Source organism: Vicugna pacos, chromosome 23, assembly GCF_048564905.1.
Source record: "Vicugna pacos chromosome 23, VicPac4, whole genome shotgun sequence".
Lineage (NCBI taxonomy): Eukaryota > Metazoa > Chordata > Mammalia > Artiodactyla > Camelidae > Vicugna > Vicugna pacos.
In genome coordinates this window covers 4,992,653-5,017,769 of record NC_133009.1, presented here as the reverse complement: position 1 = coordinate 5,017,769, position 25,117 = coordinate 4,992,653, and the positions used below count along the sequence as shown (strand labels likewise).

General features: G+C 49.2%; 1 protein-coding gene and 1 pseudogene across 1 annotated transcript in view; one reads left to right on the top strand and one right to left on the bottom strand.

Moving 5' to 3' along the window:
• RAB7B (RAB7B, member RAS oncogene family) overlaps positions 1 to 20,250 on the bottom strand; it is a 24,164-nt gene extending 3,914 nt beyond the window's left edge. The window contains exons 1-5 of the mRNA XM_006215472.4: positions 20,040 to 20,250; positions 12,928 to 12,996; positions 12,254 to 12,380; positions 11,350 to 11,565; positions 4,265 to 4,390 (exon numbers count right to left, since the gene is read on the bottom strand). Of these exons, the coding sequence (XP_006215534.1) occupies positions 4,265 to 4,390; positions 11,350 to 11,565; positions 12,254 to 12,380; positions 12,928 to 12,980 (522 nt within the window). The 5' untranslated portion in view covers positions 12,981 to 12,996; positions 20,040 to 20,250. The remainder of the gene's footprint in view (positions 1 to 4,264; positions 4,391 to 11,349; positions 11,566 to 12,253; positions 12,381 to 12,927; positions 12,997 to 20,039) is intronic.
• LOC140688577 (large ribosomal subunit protein eL39-like) lies at positions 17,662 to 25,117 on the top strand (annotated as a pseudogene).

Sequence of the window (25,117 nt, the reverse complement as noted above, 5' to 3'; positions counted from 1 at the left end):
CGTGAAAGCCAGAGAACTTTCCTACTTGGCTCTTTCGGACCCAGAGGGGGCAGGCCGGTGGGCTCGCCGCCGCCGAGGGTGCCCCACCCTCACGTCCACACAAGGCGCAGCTGGGACCGGGAACCCGAAGCCCTGCCTCGTCTGCGATGCCAGGCTTCGGGGAGGGCTGCCGAGGGCCGGGCAGCTGCGGGCTTTCTCAGCTGCTGCCCCGGGAAGGTGTGAGACACGCCCTCCTTCATTACACCGGCAAAGCCTGAGGTCTTCACGCCACCTCTCTTCACCCCGTTATATTCCCACCCTCCCCAGGTCCAAGGAGCCCCAAGCTCTTCTCATTCCTGACATCATCTCACGTGATGCCGGCACCATCTTGCTCCTGGGGTTTCCTGCAAAACTTCCAAGTATGGGGCAGGTCATAATTAGGATGCCCGTGTAATTCTTTTCTCCAGACCCCGGTCCTCTTGGCAAACAAGTAAATTAACACTGTAATAAACTAAAGCATCATTTCAGTGGAGATGCGACGTGGGAGTCTGTCCCTCCCAGCCTGGTCACCTCCAGGGCCCTACCTTTAGATTCTGCATCCTGAGGACCTTAGAAGGGCCCTATAATTTCACTAAGCTCACCTGCTAGTCATCCTGCTTCCCTCCCGGACACGGCAACTTTGTCCTTCTCCAATGAATCCTAAAGGAACTGGGCCACCACGCTGCGGCTCACACCACCAGGGCCCAGGCTGACCAGCCCCGCAGGGATGGTATTGCCAACTTGGTAAGAGCAAAATCACGTCATCCCAATTCCCCCAAAGCAGGTGGGTGTCCCTTTATGATTATGAGGGCATTCTTTTTAAAAAATTTTTTTAAATTATTATTTTTTTAAATGGAGGTACTGGGGATTGAACCCAGGACCTCGTGTGTACTAAGCATGTGCTCTACCACTGAGCTATACCCACCCCTCATGAAGGAATTCTTTTTTTTCCTGTAAAGTAATTTAATTCAGTTTTTGTTTCACTTTACATATATATATACATATACATATATATATATATATATTTAATTGAAGTATTAGTCATGTTTTGAATAACCATCCTAATCTTTGAAAGTAGCCAGATTGGGACACTAAAGTAACTACCCACCTTCTCTCCTTTCAAAATGTAAACTGGGTAACTAGGCCAGGGCTCTGCTTGAAAATCGCTCTATCCATCCAGAGCTCACTGCGAACTCAGACATTCCGAGGAACCTCAGGGAACCTCAAATGCCACGCGTCCCAGTGGACCACTCTGCCCCCTCCTCTGGTGACGCTCCAGCATGCTCCTCTCTTTTCTGTCTTGGTCACTAATTGATTGTCCCTCCGTTCACCAACCTAGAAACCTCGTCATCAATCACAGCAGCTCCTGATTCCGTCTCTCCCACACTTGACCATCATCAACCCCTGATGGTTCTCCCTCCAAAGCTGCTTTAGTCCTCCAGGCCCTGCCATCTCCATCCTCTCACGCCTGGACCACTGCAGTGCCTTCTGGATCACCCATGCGGCCCATCCTCTCTGCCGCGTGGAACTCCCCGGCTGGAAACTCTTAGACGTAGCTGTCATTTAAAAATAGCTACCTTGTCTTTAATACCTTCTCTGTGCTTCGATATGATTTCATTTAGCCCTGGCAACCACTCCATGAGGAAGACACTATTACTTGTGCTTTAAAGGAAAGGAAATGTTGGCTGAGGGAGGCTGCATGACTTGTCAAGGACACAGTGAGTGAGAGGTGGGGCCTGGATTTAAAGCCAGATCCACCCAGCTTTGGGGCCTAGCTCTTCCCACCCGAGGAACAGCTCCTCTCACATCTTCCTCTCCAAACACTCTAGGCAGGTGGGAATGAGCACATGACCCCCCTGGGAGGGAAGGGAGAGGTCCTGGTAGAAAATGTCCTTGAAAACTCTTGTTTGACTTTAAAATATAGATTTGCAAACTCCAGTTTCACCTTAAGAATCCATGTGAATTTTTAGATTTTGTGCCCCATAAGTATGTTTGTTTTGGTGTGAAATGTTTCTCCTCCAAATTTCTGAATAATACAGACATTGCAGGAAGACACACTCTGCTGGACTTCAGGTCCCGGGTGGGTCCCTGAGTGCCCTGGGGGTCCAGCAGCGGGTCTGGAAAGCGTGGGTCCATGGCATGAAGCCCAACGTCTGGTTGGGGCTTGCCAGACCCTCACGGTCTGGTGCTGCTGACCTCGGAGCCTCTTTGCTCGCCTTGGCCCAGCGCCCCACTTCCCTCCATGCCACATTTCTCCCTCTTAGAGGTGGAGCCTGCAGTGGTCCACGGGCCCCGCCTGGGCATCTGGCCACGCCCTTCTCCCTGCCCTTATGCGGCTCCGGCTCACATCCCCAGTGGCCCACCTCCTGCAAACTGTGAATCATCTTTCAACATCCAACTCACACGCCACTTCCATGGATTAGCATCCTCGCACACCCTCATCACCAGTGCCTCTGAATCACCTCTTTGCCTTTGCCATCCCCTCCCCAATCCCTCCCCATGGCACTTACTCCATAACAGTCTATCTCTGGATGCCTTACTCCTCTACCTGATTGTGGAGCCGCTGAAGTCCAGCCTTAACCTGACAACTCAAGAATGTTTATGGAATGGAATTATTTCCATTTTACAGATGAGGAAATTGAGGCTCAGAGAAGTCATACATCTTGCCCAGGGGTCTCCTTGAAAGCACCGGGGCAGGATCAAACCCAGGTCAGTCTGACTGTGGATATCACACCTGTGAGCTCCAGACTTCTCGTCAGTAAATCTTCCCCAACATCGTGAGGGATTGACATGGGGTTGCCAATTCATTCTTTTGCCAAGTACGCACATGAAAACCAAACCAAAACAAAATAAAACCAACTACAAGCAGATGAGCTACTGTCTGCTAACACTACCGTGTCATGAAAGTGACACAGCAGGAAGGACGAAGCTTCAAGAATGAAGGACACTCCTTCTCCAGCAAGGACAGCTGCTAACCACGCCCAGACACTGCCTGTGGGCTGATGGGGCTTCCCGTGACCAAGCATCTGGCAGTCATTGGACTATGTTTGTTAGGATCAGCGATCACGGATCACCCTACAGGGTCGAACGGCATCCTTACCTTCCAGGGACCAGCCTGAGCAGGCACCTCTGTATTACTGACTGTGATAAAGCTGCACGTCCTGCCCGAGTGCTAGAGATGGACCCCTCATCCCCGCCACCACCGCCACTCACAGTGAGGGCTGGAGGCTGGGAGGGGAAGCATAAGAACAGCTCCCTGGGGGGAAACCCTGAGATCAAGGCAGTGGGGTGTATGGACGGCAAGCCGGAGCCCTCTCCCTGGGCAGCTGCTAGAGGTGGCTGCTGTTCCTCTCTGTCATGGACAACCCACGGGGCAGGGCCAGGCAGACCAGGGCCAGCAGGCACTTCTGCAAGAGGGGAGCCTTCTGATCGCCCCTCTTCATTCGCTCCTTTCCTCAATTCAAAATCACTACTGTGATGGCCTTCTCCCCTTTTCTAAGAAGCCCACCCTGATTAAATGTGGCAGAATAATGAAACAAGTGGAGCTCCTCCCAGTGCAGATCTCTCATGGACTCTCTCTGGAGTTTCCAAACTCCACATCAGAACGGCAGCCTCCCTGCTCTTCCTCTCCTCTCTCCTCCTTCCCTTCCCGCGCAGCCTGGGCTGCCTGCCCCTCCTCTGGGGCCCCATCAACTGTCCCTTCCCCACCACACCATGTGCTGTCTGAGGCGCCCATGTGCTGTCTGTCTCCCTTATGGGAGCGAGGGGCCCGAGCCCTGCACACATGGCACATTCAGCATGCTTGCTGAAGGACCATGCCAAGGGGTCTACATCTATCCGTCTTTTTGACTGGAGGACGTCAGAAACTGCTGCAGGCTTGATTATTCCACTTGGACCAATACTTGGCACCACGGGGCTTCTCTCCCACCAGTGAGGATTGATCTAGATCATCACTTCTCAAACTGTTACTAAATTAGAATCTCCACGGGTGAGGTACTAGACTATTTTTGAGAAACTCCATAAATGGTAACCAGCCAGATCGAGGGACCACGGACTACGTGCTCGATGGAAGCTTTATGCCTCTGGGATTCTGTAGTTCCAGAGCTGACGTGCCGTTGAACTTATTCAGCTATTAATTAATTGAGATGATGAGCAACCCTTTCCCACCCACGTCCCTACCCACACCTTTGCTGGACGCTCCTAAGTTCCCCCCTCCTAGGGTACAGCCCTGGCAGGGGCCACTCACCCTCGACAGAGCCCGACTGGCCAGCATCTCGAAGGCTTGTACCACATTGATGTCATTCTTGGCACTGACTTCAAAATAGGGAATATCCTTCTCTTTACACCAGCCTTGGGCTACCTCCTGCGGCACCTGAGTGAGGGGGAGAAAGGATGATTGTTCCTGTATCACCAGCACCACCATCACCACCATCCCTGCCATCATCACATCCCCATCATGATTGTCTTCATCACATTCCCTTCATTCCCGCCTTCCCCACCACCACTCCCATTTCTTAAGAACTTTCCATGTGTCCGTAACTTCACATGTATTTTTTTTAGAAATAAATTGTATTTATTAATGTATACCAATAAATATTTGATATACTTCCTTCTAAGGTTTTTTTTTAATTGAAGTATAGTCAGTTTACAATGTTGTATCAATTTCTGGTGTACAGCATAAAAGTTCAGCCATGCATATACATACATATATTCATTTTCATTTTTCTTAAACATAAAACAATGAGGTGGCTATTGTTAGCTCCATTTTACACATGAGGAAAGCAAAGACTGGGGTGTGTGGGGCTGAGTGGGATTTGAACACAGGCTTGGCAGAATTAGAGCCCACTGCATTATGCCGCCTTCTTAAGGTCTACACCAAGAGCTTCTTCCTACCTTAAATCTGTCCTCAGTACCTTCAAAGGGAGGTGGATGTGACTGGCACTAGCCAGGGAGGGATGGCTTCCCTCCCCCGAGCTGGCTGACAGGCCCGCACCCAGGAGCCTGCTGCTGCGCAGAGACCCAGGTCCCTTCTTCCCTAGGGTAGAGTCCAAGGAACAGTTGATAATAAGCTCCAACTATGGGCCAGATGCTGTGTTAGACATCTTAACAGATTAACTCATTTAATCTTCTAATAATCTTGAGAGATGGGTGTTTTTAGCTTCGCATTAGAGATAAGAACACCGAGGCTCAGAGAGGTTCAGCAGCATGCCTCAGATCACACAGCTAAGAAAGGCAGAGCTTGGATGCAGCCCCAGCTCAGGGCTCCCGCGGAGTCTGCGCTGCCCTCTGCAGGGCACTGTCTCGGAACTGTGCGTCTGTTCTGTCTTCCACTGGACTGTAGGTTTCTTGAGCTCAGGGTCAGATACCACACCATACAAGTGGAATGAACACATCTCTACCCAAAGGCAAATGCCAATCACAGTTTGAGGATGTTGGATTGGAAAATGCTCTGGCAGCCCTGTGGGTTTCTTCCAATGATAATTGGTTTAACTGAGTTTAGTTTAACTGATTATTTTGGGGAGGAGGAAATGACCACCCACTGAACATTTCCTGTGCCTGGTCCTTTATAACCATCATTTCACTTTATTTAAGGGAGCCATGGTTTTTCTCATGGAGAAAGGATCATTCTACCCTTTTCCCTGAACACAGGGGAGCCAGGGGAGATCAGAGACTGTCCTCTACCATGTTGTTTCCCACAGGTTCTGGAATGTCTGTCTCACTGGGACTAAAGGCACCATCACGGTCCCCTGTCTCTTTGGTCCTTGTTGCCTTGGCCTCGGGAGTGGCAGCAGAGCCCAGGGGCTCAAGGCTCTCTTTCACAAAGCCTCTGCTCTCTGTCAGGCTCGATTCCTAAGACGAGAGGCTGGAAGCTGGGGTCAGCTAAGCAGCCTGCCCTTCGGGGAGCTGGGATGACACCTCCACCCACCATGGTCAGGCTCTGCCTGGTCTGTCTCCCAGGAGCTGCTGCCCTTGAGCAGATCAGGGAGAAACCCCAGGCCTTGGTTTTGACCTCTGATCTCTAAGGTCCCCCTGCCTTTTGGGGCGAGGGTCCCCCAAGTTGGCCAGGACTGCTGCCTTCTGTGGAGCAGAGATGCCCAAGACCTGGTGAGCAACCACGCAGCCTCACAGCTCGGGGGAAATCCTCAGCTATTTGGATGAAGGATCAAGGATGGCCAGATCGCTGATTATTACTGTCCTCGCTAGTAACATGCAAATAAATAACCGTTAGAAATTAACATGTTGTAATGGCTCGATGGCATCTTAGAAATGCAAAAGGTTTTGTATCCTTTAAAGTCCTTTAAAAAACTTTAGAGCAAGGATGGTACTTACACTTCTTAGCGCTCCCTCCTTCTTTACATCCTGCCTCCTGAACAGCTCCCACCCCCACCAGGTGATGAACATTTTTCTGGGCACATCATTGGTGTTCAGGAATTACAGTAAAAATTGAAGTAAATTAAAACAAAATCAAGTGCCTCTGCTTCTCCAAGAGGCAGGGAGATTCTTTACATTTCATGGCGTGAGAAGCAGAAGCCTGGACTGGTGCCCGAGGTCACCCAGAGCCAGGAAGACAAGCGCCCTGCTCCAGCCCCACTGATCCCTGCTGGCCCGTCTCTCCCACTGTGACCTGGCTTGCCCGGCACCTGGTTAGGACAGACATTTTCTCTCCTTGTCCCCCACTCTTTCTCCATCCAGTTTTTATGGAATGCTTAAATACACACTCCAGAATATCCTTTGAGTTTGTGTTGCAAAGAATTACCATTCTTTTTATATCGCTTGCCCTCTCCCACTCGACCTCAGAAAGCTGCCCTGGGGAGAAAGTGCCCTGCACGGCACTTTTCACTTTTTCCTTTCCAACTTCGGTTACAGCGTCATGATTTTTAAAATCACCTTGTCTTTTATTTATAAAACAACAGTTATTTATAACTTAGGCTCTGACTGTGGAAATAAACTCAGGATCCGGTACCTGGGGACAAGGGAAGTATGAACCGTTTCAATGTGTTACCTCCATTAATTTTGCTTTTGGCTGACTATATATTAGTAACATTTTACTTTTCCTGTCACAGTTTTGCTTGTTCATCAGAGGTCAAATGTTTGACAAAATTAGTCCATTGTGCATAATTTTATTTCTGATGCTTTTTATTGTATGCATTTAAAGTGATCTACTGCGTGTGTTAAAATTCACGTGTCAGATACATCTTAAGCCACTATCAAAAATAAAGAATATTTTCAGAAAACAGAATCCCAAAGTTATAAATCAGCAGTAAGTCAGAAACTGCCTACCTGAGCAGAGAATAGAGAATTCATACCCTAGAGAATAAATTCCTTGCAGCATTCATGCTAGCAGGGCTTTCTTTGTAACAAACTAATATATATATATATTTTTTGACCGTTATCTTCTGTAGAAGGCGTAATGGTTTTTTTTTTTAAAAAAATCGAAGTCAGTAATTTCTTTAAAATTATCCTGGTGAGATATTTACTTATTTTGGTAAAATATACATAAACATAATATTTACCATTTTAATTTTAAGCATCAGTTCAGTGGCGTTTAGTACATTCACATCATTGTGCAGCCATCACCCTTACTCATCTCCAGCACTTTTTCATCATCCCAAATCCAGCATAAATGTTTTAAATGTTCATTTACTTTTGTTAAGTAGAAAGAGCTTCCGTGTTTTCCCAGCCCACACCTTGGTGATGTTAAGAAGGAGGATGATCATCACTTCTGTGTATTAAGATTACCACTGCTTTATAGCTGTCATTGCCTAGAATCCTCAAACAACCTCATTAAATCAGTGTCAGGTCTCCATTTCACAGATGAAGCATCCGGAACTGGCCAAGGACACACATGAACGTGAGCATGAATTTGAGCCCGGAGAAGCGCTCCTTCAGGTGGTCCTCAGTTCTCATCCGCTCAACCCTGTGCAGGTGAGGACTGCCTCCAGCCTCCTCTCCAAGCCCGTGCTGCGCCTCCCCATAACCTTTCTCCACACCACACCCGGCCAGCGACTGCTGGCATCCTCTCTGCTCATCCTCTGCTCAGTCTGTGCCACTTGAAGGCAGTCACTTCCCAGTCTCACCTGGGGCTCCATGATCCTGGGTTTCTGGATTAAAGTCCCGCTGCTCCCCCCTGCTCCCAGTTCCTCCTCTGCACTTCCCTGTGCTCATTTCATTACTGCTAACACTTCCTCACCTCTGTTCCCCCTGCTCTACCCACCTCCAAACCCTTCCCCCTGGGCCTACCTGCAACACCCCCATCCTTTCTCCTCCTCCAGCATCCTCTCTCACCTCCCTGTCTGGACTGCGCCCTGCCTTTTCCCGGAGGACCCCTGTTGCCCTCTTTGGTGGGGGCTGTTTCCCATTCCCCACCTTACTCATCACAGACCACAGAGATGGGTTGGGCTTGCCTGGGAATTTACTGCTTCTTTCAAACTCTTATTCTTCCCCTCTCTGCAGAACAAAGCTCATCCCCCTGTGGCTTGGCCTGGACCCCCTCTGCCCCTTGGAGGCATCCCCTACACTTCCCATCCTGCCGGCTACCCACTCATTCACTGAACGCTTGCAATCTGCTGAAGCTTCCTCTCCGTGGAGCTCCCACCTCTCACGATAGCCTCACATTTCATCCCTGCCAACAGCCTTCACCTTGTTTCACCAGCTTCTCCTCTCTGGGCCCGGACCCAGTGCCTCCATAAACCACTAAATCCAGTCTCCCATTCCGTGGTTCAGTCTCCTTTCCCCTCCCTCCTTCTGCCCTGCTCTTCTGACAGCCCCCTGGCCCTTCAACCTCTCCTTGTCTCTCTTCTTTCCTCCGTGGTTTCTCAGCGCCCCCACTGCTTAATTCTTCAGCTGCTCTTGTCTGAAAAAACCTTCCATCAGGTCCCTGGCTTTTAACCCCGGCACCGCTGTTGAAGGAAAACACGACACAGACTCCACCTCAGACCCCCAGTCTCCTCCTTCAGCTGAGCCCTCGGCGTCACCCGTCAGTTCTGGTCTTTGTCATTGACTAGCTCCTTCCCTGTTTCTTTCCAGAGTAACTGGTGCAGTTTCACCATGAGTCTTAAGCCTCCTCCTTGGTTTCCCTTCCTCCTCCCTCTGAACAGAAGATGCTGCCTCTTATTTGTGAGGAAAAGTCACACTCTCAGTCTTGAACTCTCCCAGCTTCCCGCCCCGCGACCTACAGACGTATGAAGAAGGACGTTAAAATAAAAGTTTCGGCAGAAGCACTACGATCTGATAGATGTCAGATAGCAAGTTGGTTGGGAGACAGACCCCCCCCAGGACCTTGCACATTTCCCAAGGTTCATGACCAACCATCTGTTAGGTGACTCTGAAACCCCTGGCACGGATATAGAAAGATTGGAAAGGAGGGTTAGACAGGATTTCTTTTGGAGAGAGCTGTGTTGTAGGTACACCCACCCCGCCAACCTCATCAAGAGGGAGAACACGTAAGGCCTCACCTCCAGCCAAAAGGGGGCTTCAGGAGAGGCCACTTGGAAAGGATAAACTGTGACCCCTGGAGTTTGGTGGCTACAGCGGATTCATATCTGACATGCATCTGAGGGATTTAAGGCAAAAGGCAGCAGGGCAGAGAGAGGACAGACTGCACTGAGAACTAATTACTCTCGCCCCTACAATGGAGCCAGAATGCCCGGATGTGCCTTATGATGGAGAGGCGGGCTCAGCAGAGAACTAGCCAGCCTGGAGCTGTTGTAAATCCCATTAGGGTGAGTGCCTGCAGGAGGAGGTAACACAGTGGGGTGGAGAACGGCTCTTAAACTCCTAAATTAGGAGTTGAGGAGAGAGAGGAAGAAAATGCAAGACCCTTGTCATGGGAGGTACAGTTAAATGTTCCCTGTGGAGGCTTTTAGGACCCAAAGGAGTGACCTGTGACGAGACAGCTTGAAATACTTGCTGGGTCTGGAAAGCACAAACTATCTTAAGACAGCACCAGTCAACTAAGGGTCTTCCTGCTCTCCTGACCTCTTCTCCTTCTTTTTGCTTCTTTCCTGACGAGGTCTGAAATCAGAATTATCCTGAGAAGGGGAGGAATTGTGGACACAGAAAGTTGGCAATGAGAAGCAAAGGACTGTACGCCCCTCCTAGACCCCGGGTCCTCACCTGCAGTGGCCCCAGTGGGGAAAAGATAGACTTGACTGTGAATGAACTTAGGACTTTGATTCCTATTTGAGGTTGGATATTTGTAGTTAGAGAATTGACACTGAATTTGCAACCTGAACTGACCATAGAATTGATAACTTCCAGGTTTCTATTTCCAGCACAGACTTCTCCTTTGAAGTTTCACTCTTATGTGCTCTAAAGCCTACTGGTCATCCCAGATTAGCTGGTCTACAAGCTCCTCAGACCCAGCATGTCAAAACCAAACTCCTCTCTCTGAGCAGGACGCTCTTCTTTATGGAGGTGATAACTTGGCTGGAAGTACCATCACCCATCCATCCATCCATCCACCCATCCATCCACCCAAACGATGCCTCAGTTCTACCACTTTTGTCTATTTGAACCCTCATGAAAATGCGGTTCAAATATGATGACTTACTTCCCCATTTATTTTCTCTATTTGAAACACTAAGACAGCTTGTTCAAACGGCTCTTTTTGGTGTCATTTGGGCTTCATTTGACACAAGAGCATCTTTTAGAAACTAAGTCTACTTCTGTTCTTTTCTCAGTAGTAGGCAATGATGAACAGAGCTCAACTCAGTGCTCCTGCAATGGTAGACAACTATGTAAGCGTGGTCACAGTAGCCGCGGGGCAGGCAGGTCATCTGTCACGTGGTTAATGGGATGATGCTGACTATGCATAAGCTAATAAAAAGTCTACATTACTACTCTCCCAGAAAATGTGTAGATTCAGGCATTCATAACTGCAGACCCTACATCTCACTCTGGTTAGAGATACTGTTCTACAGGTTAATTCAGTTCCACCTGCCTGCTTCCGATGCCTTAATTCTTCGATTCCCTGTCTCTAGACAAAATTGCCTTCAGTTCTTGGCTCACTTCATGCCATTTCTTACTTTTGCTCATGCTGTTTCTTCAGCCTGGAACCCACTTCCTCTAGGAAGCCCTTTCTCTATTCTGGGTTTCGGTAGGTGCCCCTTCACTGTGGTCCCCAGACGTCCAAGGTGCATCTCTATGATTGCTTATGATTTACCATATTGTATCATAATCGTCTTTTAAGTGCTCTGTATGTATTACTAGGCTGTGAAGTTCTTAAGGTAAGGACTACGCCTGATTCAGCTCTACATGTGCGGGACCTAACCCAGTGCCTGGCATGTAGCCAGTGCTGACATGTTTGCTGAGTGAATGAGTGACTGGTACCTGCCGGTCTGCCAGATCGATCTTGTTCCCCAGCACCACCATGGGGTAGGACTTCTCCATTGGGATGGTTTTGGCCAGAACATCACCCCTCCAGGTTTCCAAAGCTTCAAAGGATTCCAGGTCGGTGACATCAAAAGCCAGGATGCAGCCATCAGAGCCTTTGTAGAATGTGGACACCATGGAGCGGAACCGCTCCTGTCCGCCTGTGTCCCAGATCTGGAGGGGAAGAGCAGCCGCCCCGTGAGGCTGTGATGAGTGGCTGGAGGTTGGCCCAACCAGGTCAGTCACATCGTATCAATGTTTCCTTTTCTGTGTAGGGACAGATAGCCCGGGCACAGGTGCACACAGTCCTTTCACACACGGCCACCCACGTACACTACAGTATCTTTGCATTAACATTTAGCATCCCAAGAGTTCTTTCACATCTGAGCCCTCATTTTCCCCCTGGGTCACCAGGACAAGCATGTTATTCCCATCTGATAGATTTGGACCTTGGGGGTGACTTGCCCAAGGCCACTTGGCAAGTTTTCCAGGGAACCTGAGCCTTGGAGCAGGGTCTCCCAACTCTGGATTAGTGTTCTTCTTTCTAGATCGTGGATCAGCAAAATTTTTTTTGTAAAGGGCCACATTGTAAATACTGCTGTCTGTTGCCACTACTCAATTCCGTTGTAGTGTAAAAGCAGCCCTAAGACCATAAGTAAACAAATGGGCATGGCTGTGTGCCAATAAAACTTTATTTTCAAAAACAAATGGTGGGCCAGATCTGGCCCATGAGTTGAAGTTTGCTGATCTATGCTCTAGACTACTCTAGCTCTTGGTGCACATTGCTGTGTGAGTCGCTGTCCAGGGAATGTGGGTCATTATCAGGTATGTGTGTTGAAGACGGAGAGGGAGTGCTGCTCACCTGTAGCTTCAAAGTTGTGTCATCCAGTATAATAATCTTGGAGAGGATGCTGGCCCCTAGTGTGGTCTGGTAGTCCTCATAAAACGTCTTGTGCACATATTGGTGGAGGAGGGAAGTCTTTCCTACACTGAGGAAAAAACCCCAGACACATGAACACACACTCAAATACACACACATGCACACACACACGCACACACACACACATCCCTACCAGTCTCAGCATCTTTCCATGCCCCTCTCACTGCTGTCTCTCCCTGAGATTTTGAATTTCTAACATTTGCAGTTTGAGTAGCAAGGGACTAGCTAATGGACCTTAGAAGGAGGGACCAAAGTGAGCAGAGAAGTTTGCAGAGAGCTGAGTGCCTCACAGCAAAATGGCCAAGTCTTTACTGTATGTGGCAGGAGGTGGGAGGATAGGGAGATGCTAAGTGACTTGCTTGATTCACACAGCTACTTACTGCGGACCTACTGCTGAGCTGGGACCAGAAACCAGGCAGCCTGACTCCCAGCCTCTGTCTCCCATCTCAGCTCCTTTCCTTGGGGTGGGATGCCCTCCCTGGTTCCACTCTGAATCAGAAAGGGATCCCAGGGAGATGGGAGCACATCCAGGAGGTCTCACTGACCTTGGGGAGGGGCTGCTTCCCAACCCCCAGACCCCGCAGAACGTAGCTTACCCCAGGGCTCCAATGATGATGAGTTTGAGGTCCACCTTCTTCCGGGGATTCATGGAGGTGTGTCAGGGCCTGTAGGGAACCAGAAGTCATTCACATGCTGGCCAGAGCCCCCCACAGCCATTGTCACTGGGTCTGGCCTCTACCTTCCTCTCCTCCTGTGCAGATCACTGCCCTGGGCCCACCCCAGGCAATGACTCAGCTAACCATCACACACCTGTCCCTCACTTCCTTGGGGGTCTCCCCGAGGCTGGAAGGACAGTGGCCCCACTGGACAGGTCCACCTCTCACCTTTTGGCTCTACCAACCCTGCTCTTGGAGGCAGCCAGGAGCACCCAGAAGGCTGGACTGGACTGAACAGAGGCCTCACAGACAGTCAAGCCTGGAACCAGGGATGGAGGGCAGTGTGGGAAGAGGCGATGGGGGTGAGCGGGACAAGGGGTCCATTGTTAGCACTGCTGGGAGGCTTGGATGGAAGTGTGCCCATCCCCCAGCCCGAGGGGTTGCTGCTCTGGCAGAATCAAAAGGCTCTTCTCCACTGCAGCTGGTAGGGTGTCACTGGTACATGTTTCTGGAAAGCTGCTTGGCAGCAAGGATGTCCCTGCCCTCCACTTCTAGGAATCTGTCCTTAAAAAAATCTGAAATGCAGGCAAAGACCCTTGTTCAAGAATATCACTTTCCAGTATTTATTTATAAATATCCAACAATAAAGAAATGGTTAAAGAAATCATGGCATACAATGAACTATTAAGCAGTCATTAAAATGGAGTTTGTGAGCATAGTATAATAATGTGAGAAAAGGCTAATGCTACAGGGTCTAAATGAAAAACAGAAGACACCAAACTGTACATGCCATACCCCTTACTGAACATACCCCCCCCCCCCGGTCAAGTATTAAAATGAATTCCTACTTGCATGGAAAAGAGTCTAGAAGGAAATATATAAAAAACGCAAGTGGTTAATTCTGGGTGGTAGGCAACTGCATGATTTCAATTTTGTTTTCTATGCTTCTTAGCATGTTCCAAATTTACTTTTATAACCAACATGTCAAATATGTATTGTTCCTATAAGAGAAAACCACTTATACGTGTGTTTTACATATGTGTATATATATAATTATTACTATGATGATGATTTTTAAGAAGATAAGCAAAACTGTCCCAGGGAATCGTGTTTCACTGGCTCTTTGGTTCTACCTTTGCAGGCACGCACACATACACACTATTCCCAACTCCTGGGTCTTCTAACCTTAGATGCACTAGACGTACTCCCTTAACCTTGATCTGACTCTGCTTGGATCTGGGAAAAAGCTCTAAATTGGATGTCCTGAGGTTTTGGTTCTAGTTCTCACTTTGCCACTGTGTGACCTTGGGCCAGTTTGAGTCTTGACTTTCCAACCAGAGAAGGAGCCATTTGGGACCCAAAGGCCCAAGGCCCTTCTGGTTGAAATATGTTGTATCTCCTGGAGCTGTAACTCACTGGGCCCTGACAGCCTGGCCTGGGGGTGCCTAGTTAGTTAAAACAGAAACCCCGGGAGACCTAGGATTGTTAGCGCTCTTCCATGAGCCATGTCATGGCCCAAAGGTGATTTGAGGCTCTGGTGTCTCAGAGCTGCCTGTCTCAGGAGCCAGAGTTGGTGGCACTGGACCATCTTCTGTAACCCAGGAGGGCTGGGTGGACATGATGGGCAAAAGGTCTTCTTGATGGTCCATGCATTCATTCAACAAATGCCTACATGTCTGCTGCGTGCAAAGCCTTGATCTTGACACTGAGTTGAGCAAAAAGACGAAGCAAATTGGAGCCCACCCCAGGGAGTCATTAGGGGAGAAAGGACAGGGGCTTAGTGATTACAGCAGAGACAACTTGTAAAATGTCACGACAGAGGCCCAGAGAAAGTGCTGTGGGAATTCAGGGTGGGGTGGAGGGGAAGCCGGCCATCCATTTGGGCCCTGAAGAAATGACACATGTGGTTGGTGGGGGGCGATATTTCACAGGAGGGAATGAAACAATCAAAGCTTGAACAGGTGCGCGGAGGTGAGACGAGCACAAGGGAGGCTCAGAGAAGCCAAGTCACTTGTAATTCAGTTTAAGACGACACGCATAGTATACGGGTGAGCGGATGCCTTAACGGGTGAATCAAAGACCAGAGAAGGCTGCTCTATGCCGTGTTGCCTCTTGACCCCCAGAATCTGTGTGCACAGGACCCAGGGCACTCGGCTTGGGTTTGGTGAACCCCAACAGAACCCCAGTAGAGCTGTCAGAGGATCCAGAGACAGGCAGCCAAAGTGACAAGGGGCACAGTGGAAGAGGAGGGAACAGGGCTGCCATATAAGGACTGGCAACAGGGGTCCAGGCTGGGTGTGCTGACGCGGAGGGGAGCCGGTCACATGTCCTCGCCATGCATCCTTGACGCTTGCACTATAAGCTAGCATTTACTTGCTTGGTGGCGTGTGGGGGGACTTTGCTAATATGCAGATAAACAGCATGCATATCATTGTGAGGCTAATGAACGAATACATTACACTACATTTAGCACACATAGCACATTGTTATAATACATTTACTGGCACAGATTAAGGGCTCAAGAAATGTTACCTATTTTATGACTGTTATTAACACACAAAAACAGTCTGTGGGATTGGCACCGTTATTATCTCTATTTTATCACTGAAGAAACAGATGTTTAGAGAAGCTGAGTATGTAGTTCATCTGTAAAAGCACAGCCTGTAGGTGGGAGAGCCTAGATTTGGAGCTGGGATTTGAATCCAAGCCTGACTCCGGAGACCACATTCGTAGCCGCTAGGTCCTTCTGCCTTCTGTGAAACTAGAATGAGGCTCACACACCCTGCCGCGAGGTGCCCCTGTCAGAGATGCTTCAGGGCTGGATGGTTTGGGTTTGACATGGTGCTGCGGAGCTGGTGTGCTTAGGCAGGGAAAGCCAGAGGTGAGGGCAGGGGAGGCAGGAAGCAGATGTGTACCCGCTGCATGTAAAGCACTCTACAGACAATCAAAGATAACATGGAACATAAAAGAGGGCAAAGAACACAAATAAGTAACCAGTAGAGAGATCTTATAAATGATAGGGAGTAAGCTTTGAGAGTTGCTCAACCTCACTAATTTTTAAGGATATGCAAAGTCAAAAAATACTATTTTTTTTTTTACCCACCAGAGTGGCAAAAATTAAAAAGATTGATAATAATATTTGGTGTTGACAGGTGGGTAGGGGAAACACTCTTGAATTTTTTGTTTTGTTTTGTTTTTTTATCAGTATTTCTTTCTTTCTTTCTTTCTTTTTGGGTTTTTAAAAATTTATTTCTTTTTGGCAGGGGGAAGTAACTAGGTTTTTTTATTTATTTATTTTTATAGGAGGTGTGGGGAATTGAACCCAGGACCTTGTACATGCTAAGCATGTGCTCTGCCACTTGAGTTACACCCTCCCCCTAGCAACACCCTTGTTTATTGCTGATAGACTATAAATGGGCACCGGAGTTTTTGGAGGGCGATTTGACAGTATCATAATTTAATATGCACATAGCCTAGATTCTAAGTCTAGAAGTCTATCCAACAGAAATACACATATGCTCAAATATGCATTTTTACAAAGCTGATTGCTGAAGAACACTCTAAGCTGACTGTCTGTCAATAAGAGGCTCGTCATATAAATTATAATCCATTTATACTCTGGAATACTAGGTAGTTTTAAAAAGAGCAAAGTAATGAAGTGGAAAATATGATAATTTAAGTAAAAAAAAAATCACTGAACATTTTCTATACTATGATTACAACCGTATAAAAACAAACAACAACCCCTTGTATATGACTATGTTTAATATTATATTCATGCCTGTCCTGTAATTCACAGAAAGCTATGGAGACACGTGCACTAAACGATTAATAAGAAGTGGGGAAAGGTAGATGAGAGGCTGGGAACTGTTGTTTTATTATATATATGTCTTGCGTTAAAATTTATTACACAAGCCTAAGTTGTTATTGTAATTAAAAATATCAAATAAAGACAACATTTCTTTAAAAAGAACACGTGGATGGACAGTAGCCTAAAGTCATCTGAGTGTAGCTTCCTACAGGACAAGTCACTTCAGTGTCTTGGGCAGGAGAAGGAGGCCTCCTGGTAGCGTGGAGTGATCATGAGATTTGGAGTCAGAGTTTTCATCCCACATTCAGACGTTCATGACCTTGGGTGATTTACTTAACCTTGGAGAGTCTGTTCCCTCATGGGTAAAATGGACATCACTCATGGCTGTGGCTTATTCTATGGAGGGGTGTGTGTCATGTTCCTATAGCAAACTGGAAAGATTCAGATAAATGGTTAAGCATGGTGGGGGGCAGGGACCTGGTCTGTAGTGCCTGCCACTTTCTGGGGTATAAATACTCCCAGCACAGCTGATTTTAAGCTACCAGTGTGGCGCCTGCCCCAGTACACTATGGAAGGACCTCAAAGTACGTCTGGCCCAACCTCCCACCCACTGCTTGAGTCATCTCCACCATATTCATGGAAAGATGGAGCCAGACCTGCCCCCACAGAACTTCTTCCCTCCGCTAGGCATGGATTTCTCCTGGAGGCCACAGAAAAAATGCTTAATTCCTCTGCTACATGCCAGCCCTCCCAAGATTTAAAGTCTTCTCTTTGAGTTTTACTTGCTTTTTTACAATAGCCTCTCTCTCTCTCTCCTTCTCCTCCACCTTGGTGTGTGCATGTGGTGGATTCTGTTCCTCACCATGTCTTCTTATAAGACTTTCAGGATCAATCAATTCCTGGCCAAGAAACAAAAGCAGAATTGTCCCATTCCCTAAGAGATTCACATGAAAACTGGGGATAAAATCAGATTCTACTCCAAGAAGAGACATTGGAGAAGAACCAAGCTGGGTCGTAAGGAATCACACACAAGATGGCACACATACTGATGCTGTCTCAAGGTCACTGACATCTTACTACATCTAGCCGACATCACCACTATCTGGGTAGCTGGACATGCTCTATTGGGAACATGATCTATCTCCTTGTTTCTATGCTTCTGGACTAGTAGGCTGGTTCAGTAGTAACTATGTGAGCCTTTTTGTTTGAAAAATAAAATAATAAAATAAAATATCCCGATCCTTGGTCCCAGGATAATTAGCAGCAAGAGGGTGACCAAGACTGCATCAGCGACAATGGAGGGTGGCCTGGGGGTAGACACGGGCTGGGCTCACCGAAGAAGTGTGTGCAGATTTCAGACTGTGCCCGAAGTCCCTTCCTGTGTCCTCTGGACTCTGCCTTTGGCTGAGCTTTGATAATGGCTGTCCTTTTAAGCCTCCTCCCTCCCATTTAGCTGACTCAGAGGCTTTAAACCAGTGCATCCTCCTAGAGGCCAGATTGAGTCTCCACCCTCCACTGTTAAATAACAGTGAAAAGCAGGTTGGAATGCATGGCTCCCCTTCAGCCAGGGCAGAGCCACACAGAGCAGAATCGGCCAGGGGCTGTTCTCCACTGCATGTGACATTGCAGAAAACTCCCTTTCTTGCCTGGCAGGGCATCTATGCTCTAGCCTTGTCCATCTGCCAAAGCTACAGTGTAGCTCAGTGCCCAGGGAGTAAGAAAGACTGAGTTCATGATTCCCGAACCCCGCCACAAATTTTTTTTTTAAACCCGTCTTCTCAGAACTCTTAGACCTGCTCTGTTTTCACCTTCCCAGTTCCCTTCTCTCTCTGCCCTGCTGGCCCCAACCAGGACCCAGACACAATCTTCTGCCTCCTTCATGTTGAGTGAGGTGTCATGTCTGCTGACAAGGAGGAGGGAGGAGGGGCAGTGAGCAGGGGCAGATGGGAATCCTGAAGCAGGCAAAATCTCCCCAGCCGCCTCATACTATCTTCCCCTACTTTCAGCCCCTCCTTCCCTGCCCCCATGCCTTGGAAAATGACAGATGTATTCACCCTAAAAAATTATGGGGTTTACAATCTTGGGAGTAAGTTCGTCTTTGAAAAGAGGCTATTCAGGGAGCACAGGTCTTTATTGCCTCTCAGGAAGCCGTAACAAGTGTGCCTCACCCACCCAAGTCCTAGCAGGTCTAGACCTGCTCTCTCCGGGAAGTGTACCCATAACCTTGGTTTCAGGAGGCTTAGCCCTCCTGCTCTTAAGTTCTTTGAGGGTATTAGTCCTAACTCCCCAGGTAGACTGTCAGTGCCCAGAGGGCAGGACAGTGCCTCACACCTCTCAGTATCCCTTCAAAGAGCCTGACCTATGCTGGAATGCTGAGTCTTCAATAGTTATCCATCCATCCATCCATCCATCCATCCCTATCCATCCATTCATCTTGATGTCCATCCATCTAGCCATCCATCTGTCCATCTATCCATTCATCTGTCCATCCATCCATCCATCCATCTGTCCATCCATCCATCTGTTCATCCATCCGTCCATCCATCCAGTACATGTATGCCTACCACACATCAGCATGTAGGTCTGAGGATATAGACAAGTTACTGTCTCTAAGGGACTTGTCTGGTGGGGGCTTGATTGGTTAAGTCCAAAGAACTTATTTTTTATTAACCTATAATGCCTAGCAATTAGAGGACATTTTGCAGTTAACAAAATGCCATCATAGCCCAGTGGACTCCAGAGTCAGGAACACCTATTTGCGGCAAGCTGGGGCAAAAACCCAGGTCTGTCCAACTCTGTTCGTTGGCTCCCCTCGCATTGCAGAGCTGTGCTGAGAGACACATTTAGAATCAGAGGGACACTTTCCTACTCCAGGGGTTCCCCCTTCCCTGATGAGACGCTTTGGTTGACACGGTTCCATCTCAGAAGGTACTGGGCCAGTGGGGAAGGGGACTGTGTGCGAGCAGGACCCAGCCCTGCTGAAGGCCTCCGGTTTCTGGATGGCCCTCCTCTGACTGTGCTGCCGGCTGCATGGTCCTGCCACTGACTGCGGGCTGTGCAGAGCCCCGAGCTGGGCCCCAGCTCCCGGGCTGGGCGGGGACTTCTGTCTGCCTTGGCTGGCTGCCACCTCCTGGGAGTTTCTCCAGACGTGAGGGTCTTTGGGCAGAATCTAAACCCCGCAGCTGCCAGATTCTAAGGCTCCCTTGCCTCCATTCCTCCCCGCACCGCAAAACCCAAATACCTCTGGGGCCGCTGGAACAGACAGGAACCAAGAAAAACTTCCAGGGCCCTTTCAGCCTCCGACAGCCGGTGGGGGTTCTCTCTGAGTTTGGGGGTCTTCTCTTAGAGTGACAGTCTCGGCCGGGTCAGAAGAAAAAGGCTTTGGGAGCCAAAAAAGAGTTGTTGAGGCCAAGGCACTTCCTTCTGAGTTTTCCTCCACTCCCTCACATGCACAAACTTGGGAAAGTTGCAAAAGAGGCTGGGCCGGGGTGACCTCAGCCGTGTGGGTGGAGGGGGTGGGGTGGAACGGGAGAGCCCGGTTTCAGAGCTGACTGGGTTTGGGGCCCCGTGAGGATGTAGTTTACAGGGCCTGGGGGGATCGAGGAAGGGAAGGAAGGCTTGAGGGTGGGAGCTGGTGGGTTCGAGGGTCTGCAAGGTAGCACGCCGGTTTGTGGGCACCAGAAAAATCCTCTGGCTGGCTTTAGGAACTTCTGCCTCAGCGGCTGGAAACCATCCAGTAAAGGGGCCCTTTTCTTTGCTGAATTATCAGACTCACACGTGTCGTAGATTCTGTCCTGCCATCAGCCTTGGGGGAAGAGGTTCTGGTCCTCATGCCTTGCCCTCTCACACTGCAGACACATCACAGCATCACGTGACCATCACACACACACAGACCCCTAGGCTTGTGAGATGGGAGGCAAGTCCTGACACTTCCCGGGGCCTCTCGGATGAGAAGGTCAGACCCAACCTGGACTACTTACAGAGACCACAGCAAGTTAAAAATGTTGTTAGCGTGAGGCTGATTTGAGCTGCCTGGAACCACGCCTCAGGTAACTATGGTTGGAAGGTGAAAGCGGAAAAAAGTGAGTTTAGACACACCCAGATGAAGTGGGTCGCTAGATCCCAGGGGATCCCTTTAAGGTTTATAATACATTCGATGTGCTTCCACCCCCCACATTCCTTCTGGGATGGGATTTCCCTCCCTGGCAGCCCACTGTTTCTTTAATAGTCCTCACTGTCAGAAAGTTCTTCCTTTTGTCCAGTCTGAGTCTCCAACGCTGCTCCATTGCTACTGTCCACGTCTGTCTGGTCAGCTGAACTCTGCACTCCTCAAGGGCAGCCGTAGGGTCCTTGAACCCACACAGTGGCAGGCAGAGGCCTTGGTGAGGAGGTTTTGGTGGAACAAAATCTCCAGTTGAAGCTGATTTGTTTATCTCAATTAGCAAACATGCCTGGAGGGAGGGTGCAGTGATTTCCATGAAGTGGAGTATTGGACGGGATATGTTAAAAGAAAAATTCCAGGGTAAGTTCTATGTGATTTACTTTGGAAAAGGGTGCATCAGCCCACCCCTCAGGGCAACCACTGGCTTATGACAGCCAGCTTGCTCTTAAATTGTCGCCCTTTGATGGGGAGAGGGTATAGCTCAAGTGGCAGAGTACATGCTTAGCATGCATGAGGTCCTGGGTTCAATCCCCACCTCTCTTAAAAATAAGTAAACCTAATTACCTCCCATCCTGCCCCCCCACAAATTACTGCCCTTTGGAATGCCCCTACCTTGCCCCTATTCTTCCACTTTTCTGAGACCAGGTTTTAGATGTGTATGTGTGTTTATGTGTGTGTGTGTGAGAAAGAGAGAGAGAGACAGACAGACAGACAGAAGAGTATCTGTAGAGATATAGCGGTGTAATGCTTGAGTCTCTTTCAGAGCACATGTACAAGTTACCCCAGGCCCCCAGGCCCCTGTAGGTGCTTTTGGGCAGGGGAAGTGGACTGTCCTCGGCTAGTGCTTACAGCCTCTGAACATGGGACTGAAACTTATACTTTTAGGGGATGTTTGCAGAACTACCCTTAACACCTTTGGAAGCCAAGTCACCAACCACCCTCAGGCTCCGGTCCCACTTCCTCTGTCTATATGGATTAAAGTCAGCAACTTCCCTTCTCTTTCTCTGACACGTGTTCCAGTGGAAAATGACGTCCAGCCTCTACCCTGCGGAAGAGATCCTGACACTACGTTCGCTGAATTTCCTTCCCTTCTTCCCTCTTGCATATGTTCATTCAATAATCTGAGTGTGCCAGACCCTTCCTTTGAGGGGGCACAAAATGGATACCTGCATTTTATCAGTGGGAATAAGACGAGGTGCAAACAGTGATCTAAGAAACATAGCTAAAAAGTTGTGGGGATTTAGAGGATCTGAAGGACGGAAAAGCTTTGTGGAAAGGAAGGATTTGAACTGGAGTTGAGGATGCATAGAACATGTGGTAAGCGGAAGAGGGTGAGGTTCCATATAAGATGTGGTCTACGGTAGGGTGGGCCCTCAGTGGAGGGGAGCGAAGAGGCTGGATCTGTTTGGCAGAAGAGAGAGCGCACAAAAAAGTCTTTGGTCAGGGCTGAGCACCTTCACAGTGGGCATCCCGCAGGACTGAGACTCCAGCTTGGATTTTTGTTGCACTGCATCTGACATCTCACAGCCATAATCTTAACAACCATTGAAAAGGGTCCTCATGGGGACCGTGCTTCTCTAGTGAATGGGGTAGAAGGAATCTTGGGAGTAAAACTGTGCAAGAGAGAAAATGGGGGTGGCTCTGTGTGGTCCCGGGTGGAAGAGAGGGGTGCGGAGGACAGGAAGTCAAGTGGAGGCAAGGCCCTCCAGAGCCCTGAGAGTTGAGAGCTTGGACTTGAGGTGCGTGGAGATGAGCCACTGGGAAGTTTGGAGCCGGGCTTCATAGATGGGTCTGGAAGGAGGAGGGACCAGACCCAGCCGTCAGGATGCTCTTGAAATACTCCTGGTGGAAGGTAATGACTAGGGGACAAGGAAACAAGTGGTAGAAGCGATTTTGTGATGGAACAGACAGGGCTGTGGTGAAGGTTAAATCACTGACTTGCTCCATCATCCAGCAGAGGTCGTGTGTGCCAGGCGCTCAGCTGGGTGCTTGTATTCAGTGGGAGCCAGAAGCTGCCTTCTCTCATTTCCAGCACTTAAGAGGGTTATCAAAAAAAAGTTGATTGAACCTGGAGATGTGCCGGGGAGTGGAGAGGGGAGTGAGGTGGACTCTGGAGGAGCCTTGGCCCTGCAGATGGAGCCTGCATGACTTGGGGTGCGGGGGTGGTGGTGCCGCTAACTGAGGTGGGAAACAGTGAGGTTGAAGGGGATACCGAGCTTCCGTTTTGTCTAAATTGGGGTTGAGATGCCAGCAGACATCTTCATGACACTAGTCAGGTTCCATGAGAGCAAATTCTACGTGCCTTGTGCACGATTCTGTCCCCAGACCACAGCAACGGTGCCGGGCACCTGCTCTGTGCTCGGCCCTGCCTCCCCTCCCCGACACAGCCCCCAAGCAGCCCCCGCCCCTCATCTTGCTTCTGGCCAGAGCAGTGCGGTGATGGTTCCTGTCGGTTCCCGGTCTCACATCTCTGGATGCTACCACCTTAGGTCAAGGAGCCTGCAAGCAGAGTACCGACTGAGAAGAGGACGCAGGGCCTGCACCCCAGCTGGTGGGACCGCCGAAGCCTTGGCTTCCCAGCAGCCCCCCAGAGAGGACAGGGATACAGATCAGATGTCCAGGGACCAAATCCCCATGGGAGAGGCTCTGACCAACAGAGATAGGAAGGAAAAAGATGCCAGCAGATAGAAGTTCAAACTCACCCCTGCTCTTCCCCACCGCCCTGCCCGTGGTCCATTATGAGCTGCACTTGGTCCATGGCCTTGCTGGCGATGCCCGTGGAACCGAGCAACAGCTGAGGTTGTTGCAAATCTGTAGTCAGCTTGGAAACTCACCTCCTTGGATTTGTTCCCCTCCTCTCTTCCTCACTTCCTTTTTCCCTCTCTTGCTTCCTTTGAATTAAACTTCCTAATAAAGTGTTAAATATAAGCTTCTGACTCAGGCATTTAAAAAAAATTCCCCTTAAGGAAACAGGACTGAGATAGGGCTTCATATATATTTGTTGGATAAATGAATGAATTGTAGGACCAGAGCTCAGAGTACATAGTGCAGGATGAGAAACAAAGATACATATAGGAGCTAGTGCGCAAAGGTCACAGACTTAGAGACTGCCTGCTTAGAAGTGTTGACACAGGGATGGTCTCCATAGGTTACACCCAGCAGAGGCACCTGGTCTCCCAGGTGTGAGAGAGGAAGAGGAGGGCGGGAGAGGGAAGAGGGCCAAGGCGGAATCTGAGACGCACTCACTTTTAAGAAGCAGGAGGACCGAAAGGATCCCAGCTGGAGGCAAAACGATTCAGTTATACATATACATACAGATATATATTTTTTTCAGGTTCTTTTTCATTGTATCTTATTATAAGGAATTGAATATAGTACCCTGTGCTATACATTAGGTCCTTGTTGTTTATCTTAAAAAGGATTTTTCAGTTTGTTTTTTTTTTGTTGTTTGCTTTTGGGGGGGGAGCAATTAGGTTTATTTATTTATTTTAATGGAGGTACTGGGGGTTGAACCCAGGACCTCATGCATAGCACGTGCTCTGCCACTGAGCGATGCCCTCCTCGACCTGCGCCTCTTTCAAACCTGGCCTGTGACGACTTCTCCCAGGAGCTGCCACACTGTCTTCTTGTCCACAGGGCAGTAGGAGTGACTCTGAGGTCCTAGGGGATGTGGGAACCACGACACGGAAAGAGCCCAGGGTTTTGAATCATCAGGCTGTTGAGCTGGGCCCTCCGTGAGTGCCAAACACACTTGCATTGTGTTAAGACACTGAGGTTTGGGGGTCTCTCTTATAGAAGTTAGTGTTACGTCAGAACCTGGCCGGTGTTGAAAAGACAAGAAGCAGAGGATAAAGCTGAGGAGCGGGGGGCGTGTGATGGTCCCGAGGCCTGTCTTTCACACACTCGGGGTTTGTGGGCTGTTGAGTAAGTTCTCATCTGGCTCCTCTCCCGTCACCGTCCTTGTAAGCACGTGCTCTTCCCTCGAGAGCTCCCCAGCCAAAGTCGCTGAGCCACGCTCTCCAGCTTCACTTAGAGAAAAGGGCCGACCTCACAGTCCTGAGACTGCTGACTCCCACGCAGGACAGTCGTCCTGGCCTCCGTCCTGCAGGGAGATGCGCGTGCCAGAGCGCTTGGGTCGAGAGCAACAGCAACAGTAG